This window comes from Cervus canadensis, chromosome 14 (genome assembly GCF_019320065.1).
Source record: "Cervus canadensis isolate Bull #8, Minnesota chromosome 14, ASM1932006v1, whole genome shotgun sequence".
NCBI classification, from domain to species: Eukaryota; Metazoa; Chordata; class Mammalia; order Artiodactyla; family Cervidae; genus Cervus; species Cervus canadensis.
In genome coordinates, this window is record NC_057399.1 from 2,140,632 (window position 1) to 2,163,269 (window position 22,638).

A 22,638-nucleotide genomic window follows, 5' to 3' on the forward strand; every position below is an offset into this window, starting at 1 on the left:
CTTACTCTAAATTCGAGTAGAGAAGTAACAGCAACAGCTGATACTACACGGGAGGCCCTAGGATACAAAGAAGTCAAGGACTGGTGGCTAACAGGTGTGGGGGAGCTGGCAGCTGAACTCAGCCTTGGAGCCCATGTCTGCTCCCCACCTGGGCTTCCCAGGCGGCGCTAGCGGTAAAGAACCCACCTGCAGGAGACTTCAGAACCACGGGTTCGACCCCTGGGTTGGGAAAATCCCCTGGAGGAGAGCATGACAACCCACTCCAGCATTCTTGCCTGGAGAATTCCATGGACAGAGGAGCCTGGAGGGCAACAGTCCATAAGGTCACAAAGAGTCGGACACAACTGAGCGACTTAGGACGCACGCTTCTCCCCACCAGGCCCTTCATCACAGAGTGGCTGAGCTCTCCTCCTCAGTAACAGGAAGGCACCAGAGCCTGGTACAAAGGTGGGAGCTAGGAATGCTAAGGTCTTGTTTACTAACAACACTGAATGGTCCTCTTTAAATTTCAGCTGTTTTGTAAATTACAGGTATCTTCCAGCCATGAATTTCCTAAAGCAAACAGGCCCCTCTTTTTTCCCCTAAATAAATATTTGTCCTTATTTTTTTTAAAAATTTCTTCTCAAGTAACAGAGAAGAAACACACATTGATTATAGCAAGGCAAATAACACAGAAGCATAAAGAATAAATGACTCCCATTCACCAAGCATATTTCTCCTTAGAGGGAACCACTGTTAAGAATGTAGTGTTGGCCCTTCCACATCTTTTACATTAACAGATTTTCTCTAAACGGTAAGATAGAGTTGAATTAAATAAAACATGAATATTTTTAAAACTGTCACGTGATGTTTCTTCACATCATTACTGCAATATCCAGCCTCTGCTCCATCAGAAAATAAGAAAACAAAGATAATCCAGCCATCTTTTCACACAAAAGATAAAACTGATCAAATTAGTTCTATTACATATAAAGAAGTCAAGTGCCATATTAAACTTTTTTGTTTACTCATTCAGAGTCCCAATAGCCAAGTCTATACATACTTCAGCAAAAGTAATATTGAAAGAAATTACTGTTTCACCACAGATTCTAAAACAAAACTCCAATTAGGTAGATAAAAATATAAATTTCCTGGAAAGTTCCCAAGAATGATCAATACAAAACACAGTCCTTGTCCCTACTCTGGTACAACTGCATTCCTAAGGGACACAGGAACCAAAGTTTCTTGAGAATCTGGGCTCAAAGCTAGGATGAAAGTACATTTCCCTGAGGAAGCTGTGGGCCAGGGCAGGTTTCTGTTGGCCTGAGACCGTGTCCCCGGCTGTCCCAGGAGCACCATGGATGAGTCTGCCTAGTATTGGTTCTGACCGCAGTTTGGAACGAGAAGTTCCCAGCCAATCTGTGGTGACCATCAGGGCACAAAAGGAATCTGTGTTGTAGTTGCCAGGAGACTGGCCAGAGTTGGTCAAAGTACAAAAACAGCTTTTCCATAAACCTCCAGTGCTTCTTACGCCAATAAATGGCTTTGGATCTATGAATAGGCTGACGGCTTGCATTATTTTTTTATTTTAAAAGTGACAGAGAGTATTTTTATTTTTCAGAAGAAAATACCAGTACAAAAAAATACACACATACAACTTGAACAAGCATCTCGTAATAAACCAAATCTCTTACCTTTGGTTGGCTTCTGAGTTCCCAAAAGAGGTGTCATCATTGACATGAAAGAAAAGAGTTTAAAAATATTTTTTTGGTTAGAAGGTGCCTTTTGAAGGGTAAAATGATAATAAATATTTACATGATATTTATTAAGAACACAAAATATTAACTTTGAAATCAAACAGCAACTTGAAAGGAAGGATAATTAATGTCTACTAACTAGTAAGATAGAATGCTAATTATAGAGAACTAACTTGTATCTTTCAGGTAGAAGAAAGATTGTCTGAGCACTAGATAATTTTTAAAGTCCTAATATTTCTGCCTTCTACATTTTGCTTATCCTTGTCTATGATTTGTAAATATAAAAATATTCTTCTTAGCATCTAATTTCACTTCCAAGTAGTTTCCTTTGCTCTGATAAAGCAGCAGCTTACTCTCTCTCTATAGAGGATCTTCTACAAAAAAAGTCCTGTTCTAAGGAAAAAAGGTTAAAGGAACAACTAATTTTTTGCTAGTGAGTGACTGCTAACTGAATTACTCACTTATTACTTATTCCTCCATGCTGACTCAGGTGCCTCCAAACTCCCTTCCTCTGAAAAGGCCACTGGCTTACATGGCCTTCGAGTATAAGAATATAACTTAATCCAGTGTAATTCTGAGATAGTTAAACTCAGAGAAGGGCTTCCCTGGTGGCTCAGTGGTAAAGAACCCAGCTGCCACCGTGCAAGATACAGGAGACTCAGGTTCCATCCCCGGGTGCGGAAGGTCCTCTGGAGAAGGAAACGGCAACCCACTCCAGTATTCTTGCCTGGGAAATCCCATGGACAGAGGAGCCTGGTGGGCTGCAGTCCATGGGGTCACAGAAAAGTTGGACACAACTTAGAGACTAAACAACAACAAACTTAGAGGAAAGCTGTAAGAAAGACACAAAGAGCTCCCCATTAACACATATGGCATTGTCCCCCTCCCTCTCTCCCCTCTTGTACACACACACACACACACACACACACACACACACACACACATACACACACACACACACACACACACACACACACACCCCCCTGAGGGTGAGTTACAGACATGCCCCTTCAGCCCTAGACACTTCCATGTTAACTCATAAAATCAATGATGTTCACTCCACAACCACAGGAATAACTGGTCTTTCAGAGGATCAAAAAGGCAAGTCAGACCTGCAGCTTGAAAGAAAATGGTGCATGGAAACGCTTCCCTTCAATTGTTTGGATATCTTGTGCCTTTTCGCATAAGATTTTCTTTTAAATTTAATATTCATTTGTATGGAAAGATTTCAGGTCTGAACACTAAAACGCCAAGGAAAGCAGCAAATGAGTGACCCTTGTCTAACAGATTTTGGAGTAACAGTCAATATTGTTATGACTATTGTGTGACTAGCACATAATAGAAAATAATTTCTCTGGGATGAGAGATATGGGGAAACTTCCCAACAAAAAGACTTGGGAAACACCAGCAGAGGTGACTGACATATGCTACCACCTTTTTGTAGGTCTTTATAAGCAAAGCAGAATCTCATCAATTTCAGAAGGCCCAGTTATAAACCCAGTTGGAGGTAAGAACAGAACCAGCATATATGAGATGCCTATGTGAGGTCAGGTATCGGGTTGACTCAAAAGTTCCTTTGGGAAAACCCAAAGGAACTTCTGGGCCAACCCAATATACTGCAAGCTACTTCACTGAATCATCACAGTAACTTTGAAAGGTGCTATTATCATTCCAGTTTTACTGATGAGAAACTGGAGGCTCAGAAGAGTTAAATGACCTGTCCAAGTCACAATAGTAATCAGTGATAGATCTGGGATTCGAAAGTAGGTCTTCCGATTCCAAGTCCATGTTTTCTTCTTCTGATACACGGGTCAAAACAGCCTCATCAAGTTTCTCCTAGACTTAAGAATCTGTGAGTCATACATTAACAACTGCTCCTGGTAACAGAAACATTTCCCAGTGTATTAACTTCCTCCATTCTAATTATTATCCAATAAAAGGCCACCATGCGGTGCTTATGCCAGTGTAAGTTTACTTATTCATTATATTTATAAAAGCTCCAGACAATCTTTGCTAGGAGGAAAAATAAGATGTTCAGTGTGATATTTCCATTTTAGGTAAAATATTTTTATACAAATACCAGCTCTTCCTAAAAGACAATTGACAAATACGAAATTCGACAATATATGACACACAGCAGAAGAATCTGTGGGACTAACCTGAATCCAGAACATGATAATAAAAACAGAAACAAACCAGTAAATTAATTACAGAGCTAAGTTTCCAGCTATGGCTCCTGATGGCTACAAGAGCATTGCTCAAATAACCTGGAGTCACTGGAAACCCAAAGATGTAATTACAGCTCTGTACAAAAATAAATAAGTAAATTAATTAATTAAACAGAACCTTTCAACTTGTAGCTGCAATCCGATAAGGCAATGCCTCCCTACTTCAAAATCCCTTATTTAGAAACCTCAGCTATCCAGATTACAGTGGAGATTTAGAGGAAGCAAAGAAAACCAGTCCCTTGACCAGAAGAGATCGCATAAAGTAGAAGGATGAGAGTCTGAATTTCTGAGCTTCTGTTGTTGTTAAACTCATTTTGAACTTTCACACTTACAAAAAGTTCCAAAAACAATACAAAGAACTCCTGTGTACTCTTCACCCTATCACCCAAATGATAACATCTTATTAAAACTGCAGTTACAGTGATCAAAAGCAGGTTATTAACCATCAACACAAGATTTATGAAATAATCTAGAGCAAGCCTTATATAAATTTCTTCCCAACTGCCCTCACTGATGTCCTTTTTCTGGTGCGGGATCACACATTCATGGAGTTGCCATGCCTCCTCCAACTGGGGGTGGTGTGTCTCTCATAACCAGGACACCTGAAGGGTACTAGGCAGTTATTCTGTAGAACGTGCTCACTACAGGTCTGTCTAATGCTTCCTCCAGACTAAATTCAGGTTAGGCATTGTGGCAGGCACCACAGAAGCCCTTCTAAGTACACCAATGACAGAAGGCCATCACTATGGAGGACAGCATGGAGGTTCCTTAAAAAACTAAAATATGATCCAGCAATCCCACTCCTGGGCATATAACCAGACAAGACAAAAACTCTAATTTGAAAAGATACATGCACCCCAGTGTTCCCAGCAGCACTATTTCCAATAGCCAACATATGGAAGCAACCTAAAGGTCCATCAACAGATGAATGGATAAAGAAGATGTGGTACATATATACAATGGCATATTACTCAGCCATCAAAAAGAACTAAATAATGCCATGTGCAGCAACATGGATGGGCCTGGAGACTCTCACACTAGGTGAACCAAGTCAGAAAGAGAAAGACAAATATCATATGGTATCACTAATACGTGGAATGTTTAAAAATGACACAAATGAATGTATTTACAAAACAGAAATAGACTCACAGGCACAGATAACAAACTGTGGTTACCAAAAGTGAAGAGGGGTGTACAAATAGGAAATCTGGGATTAACAAATAAACACTGCTAAATCGCTTCAGTTGTGTCCGACTCTATGCAACCCTATGGACTATGGCCCACCAGACGACTCTGTCCATGGCATTCTCCAGGCAAGAATACTGCAGTGGGTTGCCACTCCCGTCTCCAACACATATACACTACTGTATACAAAATAAACAACAAGGTCCTACTGTACAGTACAGGGAACTATATTTAGTATCTTGTTAATAGCCTATAATGGAAAAGAATCACTTGGCCGTACACCTGAAATATTGTAAATCAACATTTCAATTTTTAAAAAATACCAGAAGGCACATGATGATATCCTGATTTCACTACTGATGATGGTAACTCTGATCATGTTACAGTTGTATCCACCTTTCCACTGTAACATTACTAGTTTTCCCACTGTAGCTTTTTTCAGTGTCCATTGATGAATCTTGCATATAATTACTGTTCCCCAAATGCGGTCTAGTCACTAAGATGTTAACAGCCCAGGTGAAGCAACATACACAGATATGGTTTTTAGAAAGAGGGTGGCTCGGGAAACAGCAAATGATTTGATTATATATTTTGGATAGAACTGTTTCTATGAATAAGCCACTCACCTCCTTCTTTTTACTGGCCTGGGTTAGGGGCTTACGCCCACTTTTCTTTTTAATAATAAAGTACACCATAAAATTAAACTGAATTATAGTCCTAATCTTAGACTGCCACAGTAGAAGAAGAAACTTAGTGATGATTTTATATAAATTTAGAAATTTTTATTAAAACTTCTGACCATGACAAAAATAAATTTTGAGTCCAAAAATAAGCCACACAGTACTGTGTTATGTGTAAAACAAGCTATACCAGAACGATGAGTTACAAATCAATTACTGCTATCAACTACCAAAATCAAACATGACATCCAGATCTCATCGACTCTATTAATTTTAAAGATTTAAGTTTCTGAAACTTCCATAAATTGCGACATCTGGAATCTGTTTTAGTAAGATCCCTCTCCAATCCACTCTATAATGGCTGTGTTACATCACAAAGAGCTTATTCTAATACAGCCATACTACGTAATGATATTGTTTCCTTTCTAGACTTAAACTGGCAGTACCAGCAGCAAACAACAATCTGTGTGACGATCAATCATTTTTCTTTGTTGCCCCTCCCCCACTGTCAGTCTTTTCCACGTCAAGAATAAAGCTGACCTGACAAAAATTCAGACACTGACTAGATTCATAGAGGAAGCTTATCAATCTCTGCTTATCTGGCTAATGTTAAGATGGACAATTAAAAGCCCTAGTCATTGTTTCCTCAAAATCTGGAATACTACAACCAATTGTGAAGAATAAACTTTAAAAGCATCATTGATAAAGTTTTCTGGAGAATAGTATTTGGATGTAGAGGGGTTTAAAAAATGATACCAGTGAAAGGATAAAATCAAAGAACAGAAATACATAGCCTGGACCAGGGAAGACTAAAAGACAGTTTGCCACCTCAGGTAGGATCTAAGGAGAATGTTAAAAACAAAAAAAGGGAGAGCTGTTTAACAGAAGAATAATTAGCACTGGGTTAAGCAGCCAGCTCACTATTAGTGGAGTTATCTGAAGAGAGAACAGGAAAGCATCTGCTGAGGATGTTGAAGAAGGAATGAGAATTACTTGTGCAACTCTGTGTTTACAATGAGAAAGCAAACATCAGGCATTCGACAAGTTATATTTCAGCATTTCTATCAGGGCCACGGTGCAGAGCGCCCGCACATCAGAGCTACAGGTCGACCATCACCTCCCACGCAACTCCCATAGGAGGTCCCTCCTCCCCAGCGAGCTGGTGTCCTCCTGCATCCCACAAGCCTGCATTCGGGTAAAGCCACGCCCTCTGACAGCTCTATTTGTTCAAGCCCTACTCATGCGGGAAAAGCTCGGATCAAATTCCATCTCCCTCGAGACCCCCTCCACAAGAACCCCAAGCAAAAGTGAGTCTTCCTTCCCCCATTTCTATTAGCAAAAACTCCCTACAGATCACGTATTAGCTATCGATGTCACATGATATAAACTTTCTAAGATTAATATAAATGGATTATCTCCCCAACTAGACTACAAGCTTCTGAAGGACAGAGTGTGTCTTCCAGGGTTCATCAGTGTCCAACACAAGGCTTTCTGCTTATTTAGCGAATGTTGTTTACAGTCCCTAGGTGACCTGGCCTCGCCTTCTATCTCAACCATATCTTGGGCCATCTTCCTTTCACCCTCACTGGCCTTTTTCTAATTGGCCCAGTGTACACAGCTTCCTAGTCTACGGGCTTTCACTGGTGGTTTTTTTCCTACCTTGAAATCTTAAGGCTAAACTCATTTGTCATTTCTTAGCTTATTATTTCTCTACATGTATATTTCCTGAACATCCCATCTAAGTCAAGTCACTCATGTTACTCTCAATCACAATACTCCTGACTCCTGATAGAATAAAAACATTTCCACCACCATCCAGGCTCCCTAAAACCATCCCCCAAACAATAAAGGAAACAAGAAACAAATACAAATTCTATCTTCAGTGAAACTAGGAGATAATTACACATGAAACATATTACACAAAGGCAGGAGACACCTTCACTGTAGGCAAGGAAGGGTGAGAAATGAGTGGCGCTGAGCACCCCAGACGGCGGGGAGGGGCGCCTAAGAACAGGAGGCATGTTCAAGTCACTACCTCCCATAAACGTCCTCAGAGAGACTTCTTTACATCCAGGGAAAAGACAGTTTTGACAATCCTCTATTAAAATCTTCCACCCACACAAACGATACTTGGTTGAGAACAGAGGGACATTCCAAGAACACGGTCATTGAACCACAACTGGCATATTTCCCAATCACAGAACTTTAGAAAGATGAAACCTCCAGTGAACAAATTCCATAAATTCAAATTACCATATATTGAAATTGCACCAAAGAATACACTATTAAATAATCATTTGCAAATCACCTGCTTCTTCTCATCTGTTAAACACACAAGCAGAGTAAGTTTTAAAACACTGTCCACTTTTACTACAAGAAAGTTTAAAATCTAACCAAAGAATTATACTAATCTTGATTCATTTGGGGGTTTAATAAAATACATTTCACATGCTACGTTAACAGAGAAATACACATTCATTGTAAAAATTAGATGTGAAAATAACATCAAGGTGTACACAGAAATTAGGATAGATTATTAAAGCACTCATTGCAAGAAAATGCTTATAAATTTTTATTTCAGTATTTTTAGTTATCATTGGTTTTCAATTTTATGAGTCTATATTTATCTAGTTTCCCTGAATGGATTGATGTGATTAGATTTCTCTGGAAAAAAAATTTTTTTTTTCTTTTACTGAGTATGAAATTAACTCTCCAGCTCTCTTGCCCTTTCAGACCCAGATCCACACGTCAGGCTCTGAACCTGAGGGCAGACTCAGTGTTCACAGGCAGCACAGCTCACAGCTGTATTGTGCCTAATCCTCACAATACTGACCAAAACCAGAAAATCAGCAGATTTCACATTAGAATCCTCTTGAAAGTTCAGAAGATGTGGAAACGCTAGGCCTAAACGTGCACACGCAGACCCTGGCTAGACCTGCACTGCAGTGCCTTCCACATGGATCTGCTGGTAGGCAGGTGGCTGAGTTTTAAATTCCTGCTATGAAGAAAGCAGAAGAGGGTTTTCTTCACACTCAAAGAAAACAGAGACCTACAAATTCATACCAATAAAGACAATGTTTCCAAATCTAATCCCAAGAACCTAAAATCAAGGGCCACCACAATCTGATGAGGACTACCCTACAGATTCTCCCCACCCTAGTAAAGAATACAGTCCCCTTTAATATCCCAACAAAGAATCCTAAGTATCAAATCCCAAAAAGGAATCCTAAACGCAAATGTCACTTGGAACAGTAATGTCATTTAGAATTGTTGCTGTTTAGTCACTAAGTCATGTCCGACTCACTGTGACCCATGGACCGTAGCCAGCCAGGCCCCTCTGTCCATGGGATTTCCCAGGCAAGAATACTGGAGTGGGCTGCCATTCCCTCTCCAGGAGATCTTCTCAAGCCAGGGATCAAACCCACGTCTCCTGCATTGGCAGGTGGATTCTTTACCACTGAGCCATTAGTAGCTATGAAACAGAACTAAAGGTGAAGTTCTTGTCCTCACTATAAGCAGTGGTAGGTCTACAATTCAGACTTGAGTTGGAAAGCCTGGGGGCTTCAAGCGGGGAAGAGCAAACATAAAATACCGGTGCACCTACATTTCTGCATCAAGAACGTTAGGTCCCATCAATACTGTGGTGATGATCCATGATTCAATGTTGATCTGAGGTTCAAGTCAGCCAGTGGGTTGAGAAAAACTAAAATTTCTAGCCCATTACTATAATTCCTCCCCAAACTCACTGCTTAGCAAAGACTTCTTTAACTTCCTTATAGACTTCTTTAACTTCCTCATGTGGAAATTCAATTTCCAAGCATTCTCCAGCTAAATAGTTCACTACTCACAAAGGTCTAAACTGCCTGGTGAACTGAAGCCTGAAGCGTTTACCACTTTCTTGAGGGTATGGTTTTCATCTGTGAAATGTCTCTCCAACCCATCCCCTTTCCTTCTCAAATTCACTCTTTCACTCAGCAATATTTACTGAGTACCTGCTAAAAGCCAGATGCTAATGTGGTGCTAGAGAAACTGCGCTGAACAAAATCCTAAGAGCAGGACTTCCCTGGTAGCCCACTGGTTAAGACTGCACACTGCCGATGTAGGGGCTGCAGGCTCAATCTCTGATTGGGGAACTAAGGTCCACATACAGGAGCCAAGAGGTTTTTTTAAAAATCCTAGGAGCCTTTTCTTTACATCTGTGTTTCTTTTGCTGTCTTACATATAGGGTCATCGTTACCATCTTTCTAAATTCCATACATTTGCGTTAATATACTGTATCGGTGTTTCTCTTTCTGACTTACTTCACTCTGTATAATAGGCTCTGGGACAACCCAGAGGGGAAGAATGGGGAGGGGAGTGGGAGGGGGGTTCAGGATGCGGGGGGTGATTCGTGTCAATGTATGGCAAAAACCACCACAATACTGTAAAGTAATTAGCCTCCAATTAAAATAAATTATTTTTTTTTAATGCTAAGAGCTTCAATTCTTTTACAACAGAATCAATGACTGAATGTGTAGTAAGTGCTATGAAAAAAATAAAGTGAAAAGGGGGGAGAAAGCTGTAAGCAAGAAAAGCTCTTCACAGTATCACCTCTTCCCGCCTGTCCTCCTCCCCCAAGACCTCATGCTTCACACACACATGTACTTGTCGGCCCTGCAGGCGTGGTGACATTTGTACTTTTCGTTACCTGTGTACCTCTCCCACTTTCTGCCCTAGTGATAACCTTCTTGTCCTTCAGAAAACAGTCACCTTCTCTGTCCTCTCTTAGGAACTATCACCTCCCTTAGGCCTTCTTTTCCTTAGCAGGTACTGGAGCTGTGTTGCCTCCTCCTGGACTTTGAGCTCCAGAGCGCACAGGGCAGTTTCACTCTCCTCCATTTCCCCAGCACCTGACGTTAAGTAGGCACTCCACAGTGCCTGCTGGAATTTACCAAGACGTGATGAGCTTGTCTCAACTGCTCAGTAGCTAAGTTAGCTCCTGGTTTACCCTGTCCCAAGCTCTCTGTAACTCCTGACACTCACCCACAAAGTCTTAACTATTAGATACATATAGTAATATAGCTTTTAGACCAGTAATTAGAATACCATTTAGCACCAGATTTCCTGGTGGCTCAGACAGTAAAGAATCTGCCTCCAATGCAGGAGACCGGGGTTCAATCCTGGGTCGGGAAGATCCCTGGAGAAGGGAATGGCAACCCACTCCAGTATTCTTGCCTGGAGAATCCCACAGACAGAGGAGCCTGGTGGGCTATATACCCCATGGGGTCACAAAGAGTCAGACACAACTGAGCGACTAACATACACATACACAGCAACTATTCAGAATATACTTGAAATGTATATACTTGAAAACATACTTGAAAAATGCTTCTAGAAACAGACCAAAACAGAAGCCAAGCTTCTCTCCACAGATGAGACTAGGGCCTACAGACCTAATACTGTAACTGTAATGTAAGGTTATGAGGGCTGCCAGGTGGCTCCATTTGTTGTGATCTACACAAAGGCTTTGGCATAGTCAATAAAGCAGAGATAGATGTTTTTCTGGAACTCTCTTGCTTTTTCAGTGATCCAACGGATGTTGGCAATGTGATCTCTGATTCCTCTGCCTTTTCTAAATCCAGCTTGAACATTTGGAAGTTCATGGTTCATGTACTATTGAAGCCTAACTTGGGAGAATTTTGAGCATTACTTTACTAGAGTGTGAGATGAGTGCAATTGTGCAGTAGTGTGAACATTCTTTGGCATTGCCTTTCTTTGGGATTGGAATGAAAATTGACCTTTTCCAGTCCTGTGGACACTGCTGAGTGTTCCAAATTTGCTGGCATATTGAGTGCAGCACTTTCACAGCATCATCTTTCAGGATCTGAAACAGCTCAACTGGAATTCCATCATCTCCACTAGCTTTGTTCGTAGTGATGCTTCCTAAGGCCCACTTGACCTCCCATTCCAGGATGTCTGGCTCTAGGTGAGTGATCACACCATCGTGATTATCAACCCTAAATATTCATTGAAAGGACTGATGCTGAAGCTTCAGTACTTTGGCCACCTGATGTGACGAGCCAACCCATTGGAAAAGATCCTGAGGCTGGGAAAGATTGAAGGTAGGAGGAGAAGGGGACGACAGAGGATGAGATGATTGGATGGCATCACAGACTCCATGGACGTGAACTTGGGCAAAGTCCAGGAGATGGTGAGGGACAGGGAAGCTTGGTGTGCTGCAGTTCATGGGGTCAAGAAGAGTCGAACATGACTTGGCAACTGAACAACAACAATAGATGAAACCCCAAGTGGGATATAATATAACTCGAAAGACACCCTATGTCACTTCTGTTCCCTTCCAGCTCATCAACAAGATGCGATACAAGCTTTGGGCAGGTATCGAGGTGATGAGCCTCATGTCTGCTCTGTGTCTTAGCTGGTGGAGCCGAAAAGGATCCAGGGTCAGCACTGAAAGGATCATTGACCTGCCCTGTGAGAGCCAGGAAGCAGTGGGGTCAGGATTTGGACCAAGGAAGGAATAAGAAGTGTAATTAAGACACAAGAGTAAAAAAAAAAAAAAAAAAGACACAAGTGTATTATATATTTGAAATCTGCTAAAAGGATAGATATTACAAGTTCTCATCTCACACACACACAAAATTGTAACAGTGTGGTGATGGATGTAGTTTTAACGACTTACTGTGGTTATCAATTTGCAATATATACAAACATCAAATCATGATGAAACTTAATATAATGTTCTGAAACTTAATATAAAGTAAAAATCAATTACATCTCAATTTTTAAAAAGAGGAGTAATGTGCTTCCCAGTAGGCACAGTAGTAAAGAATCCACCTGCCCATGTAGGAGACACAAGAGATTCGAGTTTGATCCCTGAGTCAGAAATGGCAAACCACTCCAGTATTCTTGGCTGGGAAATCCCATGGACAGAGGAGCCTGGTGGGCTACAATCCATGGGATCCCAAGAGTCAGACATGACTTAGCTACTAAACAACTGAGAACTGAAAAGGAAACATTTGGTCTTAAGATATTTATTAAAATGGATCCCTGAGACTTTTTCTTACACTGATGATTCAAAATAAAATAATGTGAGTGACCTTTTTCCTTGTCCTCAGTCGTGTCTTTGCGATGCCATGGACTGTAGCCCACCAGGCTCCTCTGTCCTTGGAATTCTCCAGGCAAGAATACTGGAGTGGGTAGCCATTCCTTTCTCCAGGGAATCTTCCTGACCCAGGAATTGAACCCAGGTCTCCTGCATTGCAGTCGGACTCCTTCCCATCTGAGCCACCAAGCTGTCTGCTATAGGATCAGTGCTCAATGTAAGTCCAAAACTCTAGCTATGACAGAGTTCTAACTGGCTCTAGCTTTCATTCTCATAAACAAGAAAACTGCACAAAAGACATGAAGCAAATGTTTTCAGACAATGGATAAGAGGCAGTGTGGGGGAGTAACTCAGAGAGAAAGAAAGCAAGTGAACTGGGCCCTACAACTGCCCAGGCTTCCCACCTACAGATGCTAGGGACACCAAGAGGAAACCAAGGCAGGACACGGTGGCCTGAGCGGAGATGGTGGAGACTGAAGAGCTGAGGCAGTGGGGATTTGCTGGCCAGAGAAAAGGAAGCAACCCAGAGGAAGAATTCTAGGAATCTGCAAGGAGTTTCCTTCCACGTTTGACTCAGTGCTAAACGGCACATGCAGAAGGTAAGGCCCCAAAAGGCCATAAAAACCAGCCAGGAAAGAACTACTGTGGCAGAAGCGGCTGTACACTGAACAGTTTTCAGGGTTCAGACAAGAGGTACAACCAGCCACAATGGAAAGATCTTCTTGAACACCAGGAGGCATTGGTTTAGAGCCCAGAAATTTCATGGTTGAGGAGTAGTGCTACACTTGCCCTACAATAAAGGCTCTTCTGGCCCCAATCTAACAAAGCTCAACAAGTCAAGATCCAACTGATCCAGGAGTAAATAACTCACAAGGAGCTTCCAAGGTCTCGCTCACACCAGTAAGAAGTGGGGCAATACCCTCATTCAATTTGGACTATTCAGACATGGAATCATGTAGACACAAGCTTAACACAGAGTTTTTTCTCAAGGAAACGATAACTGAGCACCAAGCCCTACATTAAGTACTTCATTTTCATCACAGCAATCCTATGAAATATCCTCATGTTACATCTGAGTTACTTAGCATTCAGAAATTAACACAGCTGGTGGAAGTGGAATTAAGATTCAAACTGGTCTCTGCCTGCTTCAAAGCCCCCATTCAAGCTGCTGCTGGTGGCAAATTCAAGGCGCTCAGCCAGCCACTTTCCCAGGTCAAACACATGGTGAACATCACTAACGAACCACAACACTCCTGTTCTTCATTAAAAGAAACTGCATCCGGGGCGCCCTCGGAGGGGAGTGCTGAAAGCATTAAATATTAAATAATGCTAAATGTCAGAGAAGAAAGCAATAAGAAATACGATATTTGGCTATAACTTAGAAAATTACAAAAATATACGTCATAGGATGAACAGAGTACTTTCACTGTAAGCTTTCAAGTCAAATTTGAAAGTGTATTTTCAATCAAGTTTAAATACAGTATTAATATTCATCTCTTCTCCCAAAAACTAACTTGACTTTAACTGCTACATGTCACAGACACAAATAGTCTACCGTTTTTTTTGTTTTTTTTTTTTTTACTAAAAGTAAAACCTGAAATTCAAAGGAAAATAAGACACCTATTCCTCAGTGTACAATTATGTAGCCTTTTGCTTTTTTTGGAAGCAGGAAATGTGTTGTAATGTTTACCTCATAACATTTCCCAAAAGAAATGCTTTATGTCACTCGAAATAAACCATGCTTCCATCATTTCCATGTTTGTCACTGTTGATTTTAATAGGCAAACGAGTAATAGGGAAGGTAAAATGAATTTAAAAAAAGCCTTGATCTTGAAGAAATGGGTGAGGATGTGGAAAGAGGAAAAGGATTAAGAATTAAAGCATAAGTTGAGGCCATTGGCATACAGTGCTAGCATTTTTCAGCCTAAGGAGGAAGCTGTGTGGGCCTTCCCTGGTGGTCCAGTGGTTAAGACTGTGCTTCCAATGCAGGGGTGTGGGGTTCGACCCCTGGTTGGGAAACTATGATCCCACATGTTGCATAGCACAGCTCAAGAAAATAAGCTGTAGACATAGATATTTTGAGGAACCAAATATGCCTGGACCAGCAAAAGCCGGAAACCCCTACATTAGACAGCAAGAACTCCTTAAACCGCATGCATCAACACAGTAACCCAGGTTTCTTGAACTAGCTAACTGGTTAACAAGGAAAAATTGGCTCTACACTGGCGGCTAAAGGAAGATTGGATGAGGAGTTAAGTACTAATAAATCGCAGAGAAGGGAGAGTTCAGTTAAACCTGGGCATTTTCTTAAGAGTTACCAATTCTGATGTCTTTTAAAAATGCAACAGTTTTTAAGATATAAATTACCTAATATATTCTACATATCTATGTAGTTTTAACAGTTTTATTGACATCATAATTTATATACCATAAAGTCACCCATTCTAAGGGAATGATTCACTGACTTTTAGGAAATGTACAGGGTTGTGCACCCCCCACCCCAACCTAGTTTAAGAACAATTCTGTCACTCAGGAAAGTTTCCTCAAGCCTGACTGTACTCAGTCCCAGGTCCTTCTCCCAGCCCTAAGCAACCACTTAACAATTATATCTGCTTTCAGTCATTCTTCTGTGAACATTTCATATAAATGAAATTATACAATATGTGGTCTTTTGCATCTGGTGTCCATCACTCAGGCATGACTTTGTTCATTTGTTTGTTGGTGGCGCTATGCAGCATTTTAGTTCCCCGACCCAGGACTGAACCTGTGCCCCTGCAGTGGAAGCAAAGTCCTAACCACCGGACCACCTGGGAATTCCCAAATTCAGGCATGTTGTGAGGTTCATCATCTTGTTATCAGTTCCCTGTTCCGTTTTATTCCTGGTAGCTGACAGGAATTTTAGAGTGTTTCCAGTTTGGGGCTATGATGAACAAAGCTGCTATGAACAATCAAGAACAAATCTTTGTACAGACGTTTATTTTTATTTCTATAAATCTACGCAAGTATAGATAACCTAACCAAAGAACTGCTGCATCATAGGGTAAGTGTATATCTATCTTTACAGGAAACAATCAAACCGTTTTCCTAAATGTGTGTGCCAGGTTACATGCCCACCAGCACCAAGTCAGAGTCACAGGTGCCCCACCTTCACCATCTTTTAGCAGTGTCTGCTTTACATTTACAGCCATTCAAGTGGATTGACGTGGCATCTTGCTGATATTAATTTGTATGTCCATAATGACCAAAGAGGTTAAGAGTCTTAACATGTGTTTATATTTCACATTATATAGTCTAAGAACTGACCAACTCCTGGTCAAATACACACTGTTTCCTTTTCATTCATGCTTATTCCTCTGGACCATTTCTATTACTTTGTTCACTGCTTTTACCTCTTTAACCACTTTTGATTTTCTTCATAGTTTTTGTGGAGACATTAATTTTTCTCTCTCTTGGACACCTAAAACTGCTTGGTCATATGGTCAGCATCAATTTAACTTCATATTTACTATTTGTTTTATGATCCACATGTGCAAAACTGCCCATCTGAAATTTAGGTCAATCTTTTTTGGATCAAGCTCAGTATGTAAAAATTTTAGTAAATTTTATTTAATTGCTAATGTCCATACTGAATGATTCAAAACATACACTGGAGTCAATATACCCAAGTCATTCTTACTGCATTAAGCCTTGAGCGTCTAACTATTTCAGGCCTATAATCGGATGGCACCAAGGACATCAGAGCTGAAATCCCTAAGAAGCTTGCAATATAGTTGATAAGATAACAGATCAGTAGATATCAAAGACACTGTCTCCATGGCATGACGCTGTAGGGAAAAGTACTTTACACTAGCAATTACAAACCCTTCATTCAGTTTTCATTCTGCCCTGCTTTAGTTTTGTGAGCCCAGTGGTCACTTAACCTCATCAAACCTCTCTGCTACTTCAGAAACCAGGCAATCACCTACATAATCTGCTTCAGGCCACCATGCAATACCCTATGTGGTATGGAAAGAACGTGGCTTGGGAACTAGACAGATGAGGGTTCAGATCTAGATTCAATACAGGTTTGTGCTCTTATCAGGTCCACACTGCATTCCATGTGTTATTTTCTTTAATCTCCACAACAACCCTAAAGAATAGATTCTATTATCCTCATTTTACAAGTGAGGCAACTGAGGCTCAGCAAGATTAAGCTGCTTGCTCAAGGTCAACAATTAAATATTAAAGATTCAAACCAAGGCAGAAGCAATACTCTGCTGAAGTGACACAATCAAAAACATGTAGGTCATGTGAGAGCAATACTGAGTCTTCTTTCATGGCCCAACCTTCTCTGCATTATTTTTTCAAGACTTTGTTTCTGTTCTTCTCTCCTTCATGAAGTCTGGTTTCCTGACTAGGCAAAGAAACCTTAAGGAAATATGTTGTAGTCCCAGGAGACTAAGTTGTACATTTGCAAGGGGGTGCAGGTGGAGAAGACTTGTCCAGCCTACCTAACAAACAGGCAAAACCCATCACTTTTTGTCCAACACAGAGTGGGGCAGAAGGATGACACACAACATGGGGAAACGGTTTAGAAAAGAAAACATCGCCATCCTTTGGTTCTCTCATATTCCAAGATACAACCAGCTAACTCTTAAGGAGCAGTATGGCTTCAGAATTCAGGTATTCTTAACTAAACTAAACTGTCTTAAAGAAAGAAGCGTCCATCCGCACCAAGCTGCAGAACAAGGAGCATGTGATTGAAGCCCTCCGCCGGGCCAAGTTCAAGTTCCCTGGCCGTCAGAAGATCCACATCTCCAAGAAGTGGGGATTTACCAAGTTCAATGCAGATGAATTTGAGAACATGGTGGCAGAAAAGCGACTCATCCCGGACGGCTGTGGGGTCAAATACATCCCTAATCGTGGTCCCCTGGACAAATGGCGGGCCCTGCACTCATGAGCATCAGCTCTGTTCCCTCCTTAATCACGCTCACCAATAAATGCTATTTCCTGTCAAAAAAAAAAAAAAAGAAGCGGCAATCTTAGAACACATTAGCTTGAAGGACAAAGAAAAAAGCACTGGAAGCTTTTGAATGCAAATTTAGACTCTTGGAAATAAAATAGTAAATGAGGACATGAACTGAAGTTTAAAATTCAATCTGCACACAACATAGGTAACAGGTACTGTGTACAAGAGGAATACTTGCATATTAGTTCTGTACACTCACCTACAAACACAGGTGTGTCAGCAATACCAGACAATACAGCCAAACATTAACTGGTATTTCCATTTCCCAGAGAGGTGAAAAAGAGACTTGCTTAAGAAATTTGCTTGTGTAAAACTGCTGGAACTGCCAAAAATTTTTTAAGCATTCTACAAGTTTAAGTCAGTATTTCTTCATACCTTTCATAGTTTACAGTGGGTAAAGAGACTGGGCTCGGGAATCAAATTGCTTGATTTTGAATCCCAACTGCAGCGTTTACTGTGTGACCTGAGAAACAGCTAACCTGTCTGTGCTCCAGCTTCCCTTATCTGTAAAACGCAGACAATAAGAGAACCGACGTCAGGGATCGCGATGGGGATTAGAACAGGACCTGGCACAGAATAAGTACCAAGTGAAGAGGGGATATTGTGTATGGATTTCCTAAAATCTCAACAGAGAGATTTCAAAAGTAGGAGATGATGAATGCCTTTTGGCTACGGAGGCAAGATGGTGCAAAGGTCTTATTCTTCTCCTGGGTGAACTAGTTTGGAAAAAATTCCAGAGTAAGAGCTGGTCCAGAGGCGATAAGGCACTAAGGGTGCCTAGTTTTAAGATCTTCCATTAGTCAAAAATTCACTTGCAATAGTATGATTTTTTTTTTTCCAGGGCGGAGGGCTGTCAAGACACATCCTCCCAAGATGGTTCATTGTACTTTGCTATATTATTCGAATCTATTGTTCATTAAAAATAAATGGTTAAGTTTGGTGGCATTTTTTTTTCATTTATTTTTATTAGTTGGAGGCTAATTACTTCACAACATTGCAGTTGGTGGCATTTTTTAATATCATCTCTTCCTGCTCCTTCTCTCTTATGGGTAACAACTGGATCCCCATTGATGTTCATAAACCTGTTTCCTATCTAAAACGCCCCTGTGTCTTGGGACACTATGGCCACAGTTATATCATGCTTATCGGAAGGCATAAGAGAATTACAGCAATTAAAGGTGAAAACACAAGGTTCCCAGAACTCCTTGAATATGCTTCCTTGTGACAGACACTACACTATACCAACTGCTTACAGGGACACCAGGAGCCGGAGGCCTCCATCCCGGCCCCCACCCCAGCTCCTTCACCTTCACACCTCAGCGCTTATACTTAGCCCTTCCAGACTGTAGGCATCCAGTGAATGTCTACTGAAATGACAGACTAGGAGTTAGGTTAACCATCACTATGTCCTACATAAAATAAAATCTCTCCTGATAAATAATCCCTCACCAGGGATTCCCTGGTGGCTCAGATGGTAAAGAGCCTATCTGCAATGCAGGAGATCTGAGTTCAATCCCTGGGTCAGGAAGATACCCTGGGGAAGGAAAAGGCAACCCACTCCAGTACTCTTGCCTGCAAAATCCCATGGACGGAGGAGCCTGGCGGGCTACAGTTCAGTGTTGCAAGGAGTTGGACGTGACTGAGCAACTTCACTTTCACTTTTCAAAGCCTCTCCAGATACTACTTTTCCTATGCATATTCCCTGTCAGGGTTTTGTCCTTCCTTTATTGTTACACATTAGACTCTAAACTACCAGTTTCCTTAAGAAACCATGATCCAAAAATGTAAAAGAGCCAGAAAATGTTAATTCTTCCCCACTAAATTTCAGGTAACAGTTATCTAGGGAGTAACCATAAGACAGAAGGCTCAGAGACAAAGATCTTTGGAGGGAAATAATAAAATTGTATAGCTAAGGATCTGAAAGAGAAAAATTTAAGAATATGCTGAAGACAGAATTGGGGCTTCCCTGGTGGCTAACGGGCAAAAGAATCCACCTGCAACACAGGAGACTTGAGTTTGATCCCTAGGTCAGAAGATCCCCTGGAGAAGGAAATGGCAACTCACTCCATGGACAGAGGAGCCTGGCAGGCTATAGTCCATGGGATCACCAAGAATTGGACACAACTTAGCGACTAAATCACCAAAGACACAGTTAAAAAGTAAACAAAACCACAGGAAAAATAAAAAGCTTACTCAAGTGAGTCATGGTTTAAAATGTGGTACAATCTGATGCAATTGACTGAATTTAAGAAAAAGAGAAATTTATTTTAACTTTATGCTAGAACAACCCCATCAAATAGCCTATGAACCAGTTCTGATAACAATCCCAGGGAAAGACAGGAAATCTAACACACCATTTGGTCTAGCACTGAGACAGAGGGATAGACAGATGGACGGATGGGCAGAGAAGCCAGTGAAAGAGTAGATGGATGGAAGGATGGATGGATACACACATATATATGTATATAATAATGTCAACTTATGAATAAAGCAAGTGGGCTATAAGAGGACAGAGAAAGGGGGAAGGGCAGGATCTCATCTTGGTAAAGAAGGAATGAAGAGACAATGTTCAAAGTACAATATATTCTGTAAAAACACCACAGAGATGACTATGAAAGGTGAAAGTGTTAGTCACTCAGTTGTGACTAACTCTTTGCAACCCCATGGATTGTACCAGGCTCTTCTGTCTATGCAATTTGCCAGGCAAGAATATTGGAGTAAAGGAAATACTTCACCCCTGAAGTATTTCCTGAAATACTGAAGGAAATAGCCATTTCCTTCTCCAGGGGATCCTCCCGACCCAAGGACTGAACCCAGGTCTCCTGCATTGCAGGCAGATTCTTTGGGCAACCGCCGAAGGTGGGGCTTGAACCCATGACCCTGGGATTAAGAGTCCCATGCTCTACCTATTGAGCTAGCCAGGCAGCCTGAAATGATGGTAGAAGAAATTAAATATAAAAATCGAACAGTAGGAGAAGAGGTAAAAAGTTTGTACATCTTAAGCTAAAATCTTCTTCAGGGAGTCAATGAACATATGTCTAAGACTAATAAATCTAGGTATGTACATACCTGGAATAGTCTTCAAAAATTTCTTTGATCATGTACCCCCCAAAAAACCTCCTCATACATTTAAGTTGTCATATAAAGTTATTCAAAAATGGGTTTAAATAGTTGCAAAGAATTCCTGAATTTTTATATTTTTAAATAGAATTTCTTAAATTTATCCACTGGAATCCAAGTACCATAAATTTATATAAATTTAAATAATGATATTTTATTGTTGATACAATCCACTGTTTTTTAAATGAAAAAAACTCTTTTCTTTAATAGCCAAAAATTTCATACCTTTACTTCTTTCCCATCAAGTCACCCAGTGATGTGAAGTCATCTATCCAACATCTGAACTGACTTGAAAATTTGAGGGCAATGAAAAAGAAACACTCGGTCTCTAAATTCCATTCTATTGATAGTTTGCACAAAACATTTTATCCTAATGTAAAGTCTTTTGTTAACCCTCTATCATGCTTTTCTGCAAAAATATCTATAAATTTCTCAGGTTACTCTTCTTCTGCACTGAGCTAACAATACAATTATTAGTAGCACATAATTGACTAGAGCAAAATAAATACATCACAAATTTTGATAAACACAATAAAGTAAAAACTGTAATGGAAAAGCATCTTATAATGAAACGAGTCCATGCGGTTACTATAACTTACTACTGACATGAGCTGGCATTGAGCATTCATGGTACTGCTTTCTTCTGTACAGAAGTAAGGCACTGAAGGGGCTTCCCAGATGGCGCCAGTGATAAAGGAGCTGCCTGCCAGCGCAGGAGAAAACCAGAGACGCGGGTGTGCTTGCTGGGTGGGAAGATCCCCTGGAGTAGGAAATGGCAACCCACTCCTGCATTTTTGCCTGGGAAATCCCAGGGACAGAGGAGCCTGGCGGGCCACAGTCCATGGGGTCACAGAGTCGGAAGAGACTGAGCACACACGCGAAGCACTAAAAATCTTGCTAAAATATGTAAGAGAACTGAACTGGAGGGAGGTTTGTTACAGTAACGTCACTCAAATCTTCACACTCCTGCCATGGTACACAGCGAAAAAAAAAAAAAAACAAACAGAATGATCTAATACCAAACATTATTTTTAAGGCTCTATAAGCTAATGAATCAATTAGGTCTCCTGAAAGCAAAAACTAGAAACTACCTGACTGGCAAAAAGAATGTAACCCAGGTCATAAAGCATTCATTTTTCTCAGCTTCTTGGATAGAGGCCAAAGACTCTACCATAACTTCTCAAGTTAATCACACCTGCTATTGTTTCACTTATCAGAACTTTACTTAACCTCTAAAACTCAGAAAGGATTGAAAAAAATCACATCTTGTTAACTTCATTATGCCTCGGACAAAAGAATACTATTTGGCAAAATTATTTCATCTTACAACGTGCTTTCAATATATTTTCATAAAAACACTGAAGCTACACATTTAGCTGATTCAATTTATGGAAAAGTTTGCACTATAACTAGAATGTGACTTAATTATTAAGTCAGTATCTTACATATCTTATCAAATCTTGATTATCTTATTATCAAATTAATCAGGTATGTCAAACACATTTTCCATACAAAACAACCTGACTTCATTTTTAAATTCTAATAAAAGTGTTAACATTCATTTCAAGGAGGTGTATAT

The 22,638-nt window shown here is 40.6% G+C and overlaps 1 protein-coding gene and 1 non-coding gene across 3 annotated transcripts in view; both read right to left on the minus strand.

Annotated features, from left to right (window-relative positions):
• KIF13B (kinesin family member 13B) overlaps window positions 1-22,638 on the minus strand; it is a 202,503-nt gene that overhangs the window by 133,813 nt on the left and 46,052 nt on the right. For both annotated transcript variants that reach the window (XM_043487165.1, XM_043487164.1), the window contains exon 3: window positions 1,674-1,686. In XM_043487165.1, the coding sequence (XP_043343100.1) occupies window positions 1,674-1,686 (13 nt within the window). The remainder of the gene's footprint in view (window positions 1-1,673; window positions 1,687-22,638) is intronic.
• TRNAK-CUU lies at window positions 20,791-20,863 on the minus strand. Its single transcript has one exon. It is a non-coding gene; the product is annotated as a tRNA-Lys (tRNA).